General features: G+C 51.4%; 1 protein-coding gene across 8 annotated transcripts; it reads right to left on the bottom strand.

The window, feature by feature from the left end:
- Nucleotides 1–872: 872 nt before the first annotated feature.
- LOC143664190 (uncharacterized) lies at nucleotides 873–3,561 on the bottom strand. 8 transcript variants are annotated; one of them, XM_077137786.1, is made up of 4 exons: nucleotides 3,488–3,543; nucleotides 3,134–3,208; nucleotides 2,617–2,753; nucleotides 873–1,849 (listed from the first exon to the last, which is right to left on the bottom strand). In XM_077137786.1, exon 4 carries the CDS (start codon nucleotides 1,779–1,781, stop codon nucleotides 936–938), a length of 846 nt encoding a protein of 281 aa, XP_076993901.1. In that variant the 5' UTR covers nucleotides 1,782–1,849; nucleotides 2,617–2,753; nucleotides 3,134–3,208; nucleotides 3,488–3,543; the 3' UTR covers nucleotides 873–935. The 8 variants fall into 8 exon arrangements, 6 of the variants coding, with proteins under 6 accessions (XP_076993901.1, XP_076993912.1, XP_076993891.1 ...); XM_077137797.1 differs by having other exon boundaries at nucleotides 3,463–3,541; XM_077137776.1 differs by lacking the exon at nucleotides 3,134–3,208 and having other exon boundaries at nucleotides 3,488–3,561.
- Between the last annotated feature and the right edge of the window lie 7,845 nt (nucleotides 3,562–11,406).

The following is an 11,406-nucleotide window of genomic DNA, read 5'->3' as shown; positions in this document are numbered from 1 at the left end:
TGACCTCTGCAGCCCTCCCCTGCCCCAAAGAGAGCCATTCTCTTCAGCAATCTCCCAGGAAAAGCCCTCCCTCGAACTGCCACTATCCCTGGTCGCCTCTTACCAACACCTCTCCCACCAGATCATCAGCAAGTGATGCTTTCTTCTTGCCTATGCAATTCCATGCTCCATCCCCAATAAACTAGGTGGAGTCTTAGCCCTCATTTGCTACATAGGTTTTCCTTATGCCTACCCTAGACCTGGTCATTAAAGTCACATACCTTTAAAAGAGGAAATATATATAAAACACTTACAACAGTGCCTGGCACCTAGTAAGGGCTCTAAGTGGATTTGCTATTATTAGTATTATCATCATTACTTCTATCTTTCTGCTCCTGAAGGCTGTGCTAAAATCACCAACAACGCTGAACAGAGAGGAGTACGAGTGGGGATCGGGTATGGACAGCAGCTCTACTTCCTCAAAGGGGGGAGACTGAGGCCAAGGGAGACCAGGAAACTCGCCAGTGGCCCATCCAAGATATAAACCAAAGATTCCACACCGAACCTTTGAGCTTCACATTTCGCATACTAATATGTTTGTGCAACCCAGAGTGCTGTGACATTTTTGAATTGTCTGCTAACATAAAAATCTGAATTCCTAGCTCCTCTTGATAAGGCAACAACCCCTCTGAGAGCCGGGTAATGGCTGCTGTCATTAGACCAGCTGTTCCCTCCCCACCTGGCCACAGCCTCCCACCCCCCCAATTCTTACTTTACCCAATTCACTCATTTGACTTTTACCTGCCTGGTCCCATAGACCCTTGAGTTCGTAACGCCCAATCTAAGTGGCCTTTTTCCCCACAACAGAGCCTTGGAAGGAGCATTTTGCCACAGATGATTTATTTCCACAACTGTAGCCTGATATACTTGTGCCCATTTCATGGTTGGCTTCGGTGTCACCACCAGCCAGCAGGTTTGGAAACGGGCTCAGGAGCGCGCCAGCCTGAACGGATTGCTTCCCAAATCTTGGGCAGACGGCCTAAGGAAAGAATTCCATTGCCAAACCAAGGGAGCTCAGGCAATTTTATCCCCGACCTCTGTGGGAGCATGGGCGTGAGTTTCTGTGCGTTGGCCCGGGGCATGCAACTCGTGTTGGTGGATTCGTCCATGTACTGTAAAGCACTGGCACCCTTGGTGGATGGCAGCACGCAGGCGCCAAACTGATTGGGGGCTGCCTCCTTGGCACTGGGGTTGGCGCAAGTGCAGTGGGGGGCGTGGCCCAGGTGGTCCAAGTGGATGGAGTTGGCGGCTCGTTCCAAGCAGTTGGCTGCGAGCCGCGGCAGGCTCAGCACCATTTGGGGGCAGCTGGTGTGGGAGGAGGTGGTGGATCGGTCAAGGTAGTTGATGCCTTTGATGAGGTGGTCCAGGAAGCTGGGGCTGGAGGGGCTGGAAGGACCTTCTGTACAGACCAGGCCGTGGGAGCTGCCCCGGCAAGCTGACTTTCTGGTCTCTGTGGGTTTGTGCACCAGGTGGCTCGTCTCCACACACTTGGAGTTGTAAGGGCGGCCCATGCAGATCCGCCGCAGTGGAAGTCCAGGGGAGCTGGGGCTGGGGGGCCACTCTGAGGGACTGCTGCAGCTGCTGAACTCCGAGCCACTTGGGGTGCGGGAGCGCTTGAGGCTATTAGTCCTGGGAAGGCTGGGGCAGCAGGTCCGGCCTGGAGTGTGGGCCGGAAAGAACACATTGTTGGGGTGGTTTAGGTGGCTGTAAGTGTTGGAACGACCCACCTGGTGTCCAGACATGATCCCTGGCTGGGAGGGTGGAGCTTCGGGGCGCTGCTGCAATGCACCTGGAGGTTGGACACCTGCGCCTAGAGAGGAGAGAGTGGGGTGAGCTCACCGGCTCCCTGCTGCCTCCTCCAGTCTTCCCTGTCAGGAATGCCCTCAGCTCCCAGAGGTCTGGCATCAACTTCTCTCCCCTCCTTCTCCCAGGCTTATGGATTTTCAAACTGGAAAACTGACACCCTGTTCTTCAGACAGCACAAAGAGAAGGGCAAGAGATGAGGAGGAAGGCAAGAACTTTAGGATGAGAGAGGGTCCCCTGGAGAAAGGTGGCAGTCTCCTTTTTCTTTTTAGCTCTAGCCCACATTCTGAAATTTCTATTTGCCTTTTAGGCAGGAACTCCAGAAGACACAAAAGCCAAGGACTGAATCTCTAAAGGTGAAATCCCACGCACTGTAACAGGCCTTTTTTAGAGACTATCAAATAGCTAATAGGAATAAAAATGAGTGAAAAAAATAATAGGTCCAGCATTTCATCAGAGCTGAGATTGAATAGACTGTAAAAGGGACCATTATTATATATGTGGCCAAGGAACCAAAATCCATTGCTAATTAAACTAGGAGATACCAACTGTACAATACATCCTAATACCCTGATACTAAAAAATGTACCTTAGAATCGATGCAATACTCTACTGTTTTCTTACTATGTGTCTGGCCCTCTGCTGTGTGTCTTACATGGAGCAGCTCATTTAATTCTCAACACAAGTCAAGGAGGTAGTTTCTGTTTTATTCCCAGTGGACAGATGGGGAAACTGAGGTTAGAAAAATGATGTGACTTGCCTAACATCACATACCTTGTAAATGACAGGGCCGGTAAACTTCTTCAGGTACATCTGACAACCGCTGACAGACAATGCTATGTTGCTGGGGTCCTTTTGGCCCCTCTCACCGTCTCCGAAGGATGAAGTCTTGCCACATCTGCTCAGCCTGCCTGCTCAGGGGCACCGAAGGGGAGAAGCAGGATGGGAAGGCGGGCTGGCTTGCCAAACCTGTGGTTAAGCTGCTCCTGACTTGGGGAGGTTAGGGGTCAGGTGATGTGACAAGTTTACTGATGGGGCCAGACTTGTGAAGTCAGACCCTTTTGACATATTTGGTTTGGGTCCCCTCTGAGACTTGGGGATCTCTCCCTCATCCCATGAGAAGAGAGAGCATTGGGACTCCCATTCTTTCTGGTAAAAAGTGGGCACTCATGGGGGCAACAAAAAATAGCCTGGCCCATTTAACCCCAACCCCAGTCCCTGGGCCTGCCTCGGTCTAGCCAAGGGCTGGAGGGTCCCCGTCCCCTCTGTCCTTCTGCTCTCCAATAGCCACCTTTTCTCCCCAGCCAGGAGGCTCTGACTCGTCTCCCCCACTCCTGCCAGCTTGATGCTAATTTTCCACGTCTGCCTAGTGAGAACAGAGAAGCATTTGAGCCCGTCCCACCCAGTAAACAGCTGCCTGCCTCTCTCGCCGCCCGCCGCCCCTCAGCCCCTCAGCTGCCCTTGTCCTTTGGGCCTGAATTGGGTGGAATGTCCAGACTATTGTCTCTGCCCTCCGTGGTCTCACCCATCCCATCTCCTCCGGAAAAGTAGAAGGCAACTAGGGGTGGGCCCCCAAAGCACCCTGCCCTTTCCCTTTCTGGCTGGCTGAGCCCCATTTACCTCCAGGGCCCCCTTCCCCTCTCACTTTTAGGAGGCAGATGACTTAGACCTCCTCTTGCCCTCCACTGAGAATATGACTGCTGGCCATGTCATAGAATCATGGAATCCTGGAGCTGGGAGGGGCCTCCGGGGTCATCCTGGTCAGGCCCCTGCCTCAGGGCCAGCACCATTTTAAGCCCTCCTGGACAGATGGGCCCTATTTTTAATACGAGGCTGGGGTGGATGTTTTCCAGTGCTACTTGTTACTTTTCTAGCATTTAATTCTGCTGAGCATAAGGAAGTTCTATGCCAGTCGAATACAACTCCTGCCTGCTGTGGTCAGCCTCCATTTCTTCCTTTTTCCCATAAGGTCAGCACACATCAGTCTTGACCCGCTCAAGTGCTGCCACTCTTGGGTAAAATAGCATCTCTTTTCCTCCCTTCTCGCCTCTCCTTCACGCAGCCACAATCCCCATGGTGAGTCCCCACTATCGCCTGCCTCTGACTAGGACCTGAGAGCTCATCAGAAAACAAACCTCAGCCCTCAGTTCAGGAAGCCTGTGGCCCTCGTCTTGGCCTGGTCCATAAGGGGCATCCAGTACATATTTGTTGAATGAATAAACAAAATTCTCCTTTGAGATCTCATGGTATTTGCCAGGAAAAGACCTGACTCCACCCCTCCATCATTTCCTTCCCTCGAACACTGAAAATGCAATTTAATTTTTATTCTGAAAAAGTTTTAAACTAACCAAAAATTTGCAGTAACTCCCACATATCTTTAACCAAATTCACTAATTACAAACATATTGCCACATTTATAACTCCATATATATATATATATATATATATTCAAAGTACATATTTAATATACTATTAGTATTTCGAAAGTAAGTTGCAGCCAACACCATCTTTTATTCCTGAATCTTTCTATGTATAACTCCTACGAGCAAGGACATTTTCTTATATATCCACACCGTCATTATCAGATTCAGGATTTTAGCATTGATTTAGTACCACTGTCTGACACACAGCTCACACTCAAATTCTACCGATTGTCCCGCTAATGCTCTTCAAGGCCATTTTTATGTCAATCCTGGATCAGGCGTTGCATTTCGTTCTCCTGGTGCTTTGGTCTCCTCCACTCGGAAAGAGTTCTTCAGCCTTTCTTTGTCTGTTAGACATTGATATTTTCAAAGAGTGCAGAGCAGTTGGGGAATGTTTTCCGATTTGGGTTTATCTGGTGTTTCCCAATGATTCGATCCAGGGTCACAAAGCCCTTTACTAGAAACCTTAAGTGCCCTCCCCAGAGCAGCGTTGCTGAGGGTGAAGGGTCTTTTGCCCGGGTGGGGGCTTTCAGCTGAAACGGGGAGCCAAGGGGAGGAATCTGAGGGGCCCCGAGAACGGGGAGGAGGACGGTGGGCCCTCAGTGAACCCGGGAAGCAGGCATGGCCGTTCCCTGGGAAGCTCCAGCCAGGGCCTGGCTCTGCTCTGGGCAGGGGCCAGGCCGGCTGCCAGCTGGAGGGCTGGGCCTCGCAGTTTGTCCCGAAGGTGCCCAGGCGTCCAGATCATGGGCCATTTCTGGCCTGGGCACCAAGAGCTTCTGGAAATAGCTCCAGGACAAGTATTTCAGGAGGAATGTGCTATTCCTCCATCTTCCCAGAAAGCCAGGCTGTGCCCCATAAGATCGGGAATGCCTCTCTTGGGACTCCTCGATTCCACAGGACCCCCAGGCCCTTTGGGGCCCACAGAGGCCTTTGGAGCCAAAAGGGGCTGAGCACCTAGAGACGAAAAGCTCCCCTCTTGGATGGGGACAGGGAGAGAGTTCTGTCCTTAGATCCTGAGCTCCCAGGACCCAGCCTAGATACAGGTCACGTCGGCTGGAGTCCAGCTGACTCCCAGCTTGGAGGAGGGTGTGGGGAAGTCGTCTGCCCCACCTCTTGTCCAGGCCCATCCCCTAGAAGCTGACATTGTGCAGAATCTACCATAAACCAGAGAACCTGGGAGGCACTTTGCATTCACCCTCTCATTTAATCCTCACAGCACCCCTAAGAGGTAGGTGTTTGTCTTCTAGATGAAGCAATTGAGGCTCAGAGAGGGCAAGAGACTTGCCTGAACTTGCCCAGCCCAGCCGGTCAGTATAAAAAAACTGGCCTTCCAGAGCCTGCAGGGTTAAGCGCTAAGTGAGTAATCTTCTGTCATTCCCTGAAGATGTGAGGACAAGATAAGTGACCCTGTGGACTGAGCAGGATTAGAAGAGAGGGGGCGCCCAGGCTGGAGACTGGGCCCCTATCTCTTACTGCCCAGCCACGCCTGCTGCCTTTCCTTCCCCAGCACTGCAGAGATGGAGTCCAGGGTTTCGGAATGTCCTGGCTGGCTGGGGTGCCCCACCCTGCACAGTCTCCAGCCACAGCGGCCCCCACCCTTGCCCAGCTGGGGCCAACTCCGTTCTTGGTTCCTCATCTCTGTTGCCAAACCAACTGCAAACCGTGGCCTTTCCATCCCCCCTTGCCCTTCCCACCCTTTCCCACCCCACCTCATGCTCCCTCCCTGCTGCAGCCAAAGTCGCACCCACATCATTCTCCCCTGGGGGGCCTGGTGGAAACCATCAAGGGCCCTTCCTCCCACCCACTGAGAGTTCAAGAGCATCTTGTTCCACTGGATGAGAGTGGCAGGAGCAGCCACAGGACCTCTGACAAGTTGTTTCCCTAACTGAGTCTCAAATTCTTCATCTGTAAACGGGGGTAGTAAGAACGCCTGTCCCCAAGGCGGATCCCGCGGCATGCAGTGACCATGGGATAAATAACAGCCATTGTGGGCATTCTCTGACAGATGAGGAAGCCGACCTCTTGGCCCAGCTCTTTTAACTAACTTGCTGAAAGACCTGGGCCTCAGTTTCACCAATTGAAAAAGAAGGTGGAACCAAATGTTCTCTAAAGCCCATCCAGGCCTGTCATCCTCATTAGGGGCATCCACAAGCATTTACACTGCGCCTCCTTTTAAAGAAGCTTTTACGTGGAGCCCTTGAAAGTCCAAAAAGCAAGGAGAAGGCCTGGTCCCGGGGGAGGGAGGCCCCAGCAGCCACGTGGAGATGTGACATAGCTTGGTGCTGTGTTACCAGAGAGCACTGTGCTGTTCTCGGAGCACGTACTCTTCTCTAGGCCTCTCTGTGTGCTTGAGCTATTTCACAATCATCAACTAAAAAATATAAAGAGGGAGTGGGATGCAGTTGAGGCCTGGGTTAGGAGTCCAGATTCTAGTTTCAGCTGTGCAAGTGGCAGCCCTACTCTGGGCCTCACCTGTGAGTCACGGTGCTTCCAGTGTGAATATTTTATTGCTTTTCACTTACTTCGATTCCAACGCATAAGGAGTCTCTATTAGGCACTTAATAGTCTTTGCACATTTAACCTCCCCGTCGAGCCTCTGGAGAACTGGGACTATCTCCTCAGGCCTGTCTCCCCAGCACCCAACAAGGGCCCTGGCACTTAATCGGTTAAGAAAGGAAGGAAGGAAGTGGGGTGGGGAAGGGAGGGAGGGAGGAAGGGAGGACAGTCTAATGATGGCCGGGTCGCATCTAGAACCCTCCACCTCTGCCCCTAAAGGGTTTGGAGTCTGTGGTTGAGATTCCCAGACAGGAAGCCTGAGATCTTCTCAAGGCTGGAGTTTACTTGATACGTTTCCCCCTGCCTGTTCCCCAGGAGTGCCTTGCGGTGTGGAAGGTGTGGGAGACTGGTGGCCTGAGCGGGGGAGAGCCAGCTCGGAGGCTCGGAGACCTCAGATTTCTTGCTTCAGAGGGCCCGCCCAGCCCTGGTTCCTGCCCTGGCTACAGCTTGACCTCTACCCTATGCCGGGAGAGCCAAGAAACAGACCCAAAGGCAGGAAACCTCCCCTGGGCTTGGTTTGGGCCCCAACTCCTAGCAGGCATGGGCTGAGCCCTGAGCCAAGTGGGTCAAAGCCCACCCTCCTTGTGCAAACAGGGCAGAGCTCGGCTGCTCTGCTCCCAGCTCCCTGGGCACCTACTTCACCCCTGAGACCATTGCCAGCAGTTCTGTAAACCCCGAACAGCCTGCTTGGGCCAAGAGGGCAGCTGGGGTTGAGAGAACGGGTTCAGTTCTCACCTCTGTCTCTCCAAAGCTGGGGAAACCTGGGCAGGTTGACTCACCCCCCTGAGTCTCAGTGGCACAGTGTTTCACGCTAAGGGTTGTTGTGGGGGTTAAAATAGAGACAGCTGCATATTAATTCCCTGCCCTACCACATTCAAGGAACTCAAAAACAAATTCAGCTTACAGATGCGATTGAAGCGGCTTGTAGCCCTCATCAAACTACTCCCTCCCTTCTGATTCTAATCACCACGATTGTCTTTCTCACACGTGTGTCTCCTATTCTTACACTTTGCTATGCACAACATAGCATTGTGTTGCATATTTTCAAATGTTGCGTATATATATGGGCATATGGAGGCTTTTATACAGAATGCATTCTTTTGCAATTTGCTTTTTACTCAATTAGATGTTTTTTAAATCTGTCCATATCAATACAGGTACCTCCAGTTCCATTATTTTCACTGCTGTTTAGTATTGCATTCTACAGATATATAGCAACTCTTCCATTCTCCTATTGTTATACATTTAAGTTGTTTCTAATTACTTTTTATCTCAAGTTACACTTCAATAAATATTCTTGCACATGTCAAAAAATGAATGAAGCGATGTGGCCTCTCTAAGCCCAACCCAACATGACATCCGGGGATGAAAGTCTCCCTGGCAGTGTGGGAGATGACTCCTAGGGACGAGTCTGGCCCTGGCACCATGGGATTGACAATGCCATCCCAACCAAAATGGGGAAAAGTGTAACTAATAGGGTATCAGTGGCTGAGAGAGTTCAAATAGAGTCAAGAGGCTACTCTGGAGGTTGCTCTCACACAAGCTTCAGGTAGATATTGCTATCTATCATAGTTTTCCAACCCCCAACCAAAACCATTCCTGCCAACCCTAAAGAACACCTAGGACTTTATATGAGACTCTACAAAAGTGCCATCCACTAGGGTAACTTTCCAGAAATCTACACCCTCCAGATGGGTCCCTAGGCCAGATAAGCCCTGAAACTCAGAGGGCCCAGCCTCTCCAGAACATCAACTAGTTCCATCCCCCTATCCCATATTATCAACAGCCCTTTCCAACATAAAAAAGTTAGAATAAGCATAGCCCAAATACCCTTCAAGAGTGGGAGAAAGATCAAAGGAAATGGTAGAGCTATACAGAGAAGTCGAGTTTAACAAATGGGTATGATTACTGAATCATATGTTGATATTTCTTTTAGTCTCCGGTGTCTCGGAGCAGCTAGTAGTAAAACCTAAAATTGTGGAATTGTAACCCATACCAAACTCTGAAATCTGTTCTACAACTAAGTGCTGCAGTGTGCTTTGAAATTTATTGCTTTTTGGTATATATGTTATTTTTTTAAAAAAGAAGAAAAGTCAACTGTGATGATCACCGACCCCATGACTCCTCTTTCGTAATTCTCTTTCCCCCAACATGTCCTTGATTTGTCCACTTGACCATCTTTCTTCCCAGTTCTTCTTTTAACCTTCTTTCTTTTCTGTCACTTCCTCTCTCTTCATTTTCCCACTCATGCATCTGTCCGTCCATCCATCCATCCATCCATCCGTCCCCACCCATCTAACATAAACTGAGCACAAACTCTGTGTCTGGACGTGAGAGTCTGGGTGATACAGTCCCTAGAGCTGGTGGTGAGTGCATCCACCATAGCCAGCTCAACTCTCACCTGGAATCCCTGAGACCTGTCCTCTCCCTCAAAACACTCAGAGACAAACACACCCTGACACTCAAACCAAGCAACTCCCTTTAAACAAAAACCAAAAAACTGGAAAGACAGTCATGGGTCTCTGGTACCCTCTGCTGGTCACTTGAGACATTACACCTCAGACTGCATTGCTGCAGCATGGTTCAGGGTAGGGGTTGTTCTGGCTCCCCAGTTTCACTCCTCCAGCACTGTAGCTTCCGCCAACAATTCCATTTTAGTGGCCTCTTGTTAGAAAGGGTTAACTCTCTGGTCTTTGCCAAGCTCAAGTCAAAGGCCAGAGTAAGAGGCAGTAAGAGAGCAAGAGAGAGAGCACGGGAGATGTTTCTTTAACTGGGGACGGGGGCTGTGTTTTCGTGCATATGCCCGAAGTGCATCATGTTTGCGTGTGCTCTGGTGTGTCTGGGGGGTTAGTGTATATTGGGCAAATTCTGAGCATGTCTCATGTACCACGCTATGTACACAATGAGACCTGGAGTAGTCCTTACCTGTGCACACTTTGGCGCTCTCTGGGTGCGTGAGTGGGAAGCTAGGTGCACTGGAGTTGGTGGATAAATCCCCCAGCCTCCTCATTCTTAGATGGGACAACTCTGAGATGTTGTCTCTCAGAGTCCCCAGCGGACCCGCTCCCCCATTTGTGCTTCCTGGGATTGCCAACCAAGTAAAGCCCCTGCACTGAAATCCTTGTCTAAGAGTCTGCTCCTGGGACAAGGAAGGAGGCGGCCCAAGAGGACAAGCCAACAGGCTGAGGTTGACAGAGTGCAAAGACGGCAGATCCCGGGGCCTCGGTGATACCACCAAGCTGGTGAATTAACCAACGGGTTATTGCCTGACCCTCACCAGCCACCTTCAGGTTAGGTGAGAGGAACTCTTATCATTTAAGTCTTTTTTTTTTTCATTTAAATCTTTTTAAATCGGATCATCTGTTATTATGGCTGAAAGCCCTCTAAGAGTACAGCCCCCTACGGGGACCTATTCCATGTGAAGGGCAGGTCAGCGGCCAAGTCAGGGCCAGTCCTAGTTGATACAACATTGCTAGTGTGTGTGTGTGTGTGTGTGTGTGTACAGTGGTACACCAGATGCATTGATTGCCTACTGTGTGCAAGGCCCTGTGCTGTGGCTGTGTCCCTGGGACACCGAATGGGGTGGGTCTAGGCAGGCTTGCACGTGGCCTCTTTCCTTTGTCGGTTCCAGCTTCGTCTTCCTGCGCCCCCTTAGCCCATCTGTTTCTCCACGGCGCCCACCCCGGTTACCTGGACAGCCTCTGGAGAATCCCAACTATTTCCTGGATGATATTCTTGCTCCTCTTTAAGCCATTTTCCACTCAGCTGCCAGAAGTATCCTTTGAAAACCTAAATTGGGTCATGTTGTTCTCCTGCTGAAAAACCCTCCCGAGGCCCCCTGTTGCCCGGGGGTCCCCAGCCCACCACTCCCCTCATCTCCCAGCAGTAGCTCCAGCCCTTAGGTCCTCACTTCTGCCCCGCTTTGCTCTGTGTGGGAGTTGAGCATGGCAGCAGGGCACTGAGCCTGCCTGCTGGGGTTCCCAGGGCCCAGGGCCGCCGGCTTCCACGCGCTGCAGCAGTGGGGGGCACTGGTGGGAGACTGAGGGCCGGAGGAACAGGGACCCCAGGGCGTGTCTCTCCCTTACACCTTCCTCTGGCTCCCCTGACAGGCCTGGGCTATGCCCGGCTTCTGGGCGATGCTGGCTTCTGGCTTCAGCTAATGGCCTCTCCTGCCCCTGCCCCTCCCTCCCAGGGGGTAGTTGTGACTAACTTCTGGGTCCCCTCGCCATTCCCAACAGGCATTTTGGCACTTCCCTTACCTGGGTAACCAGTTCTCTGGATTAAATTCCCTCGATTTCTAATGCTGGGGTATCTCTGTTTTCTGGTCTGGCCCTGACTGACCGGAGCTGTCTTATTTCTGCTGTGGGGAGGGAGCCAGCAGCCTGAGCGCCCCCGGCCTTCTCTTCACCACGGTGGGGACCTAAGCAGACAAAAAGCCCTGCCTCATGGAGCGCCATTCTAGCCAGTCTATTTTTTAACATAAAACATCTATTAATATTCTCTACAAGGCTGCTCTTCAGAACCATCCTCCACGTTGAGCTTTTCCTGGACACACAGAGGGGTGGGGGGCTCCAGACACGCCTTT

Source organism: Tamandua tetradactyla, chromosome 2, assembly GCF_023851605.1.
Source record: "Tamandua tetradactyla isolate mTamTet1 chromosome 2, mTamTet1.pri, whole genome shotgun sequence".
NCBI lineage: Eukaryota > Metazoa > Chordata > Mammalia > Pilosa > Myrmecophagidae > Tamandua > Tamandua tetradactyla.
The sequence above is the reverse complement of the archived record's forward strand: the minus strand, read 5'-3'. Positions and strand labels throughout refer to the sequence as shown.

What these genes read in the sequence shown, in the direction of transcription:
- LOC143664190 (XM_077137776.1), bottom strand. Translation starts at nt 1,781, where the DNA reads ATGTCTGGACACCAGGTGGGTCGTTCCAACACTTACAGCCACCTAAAC.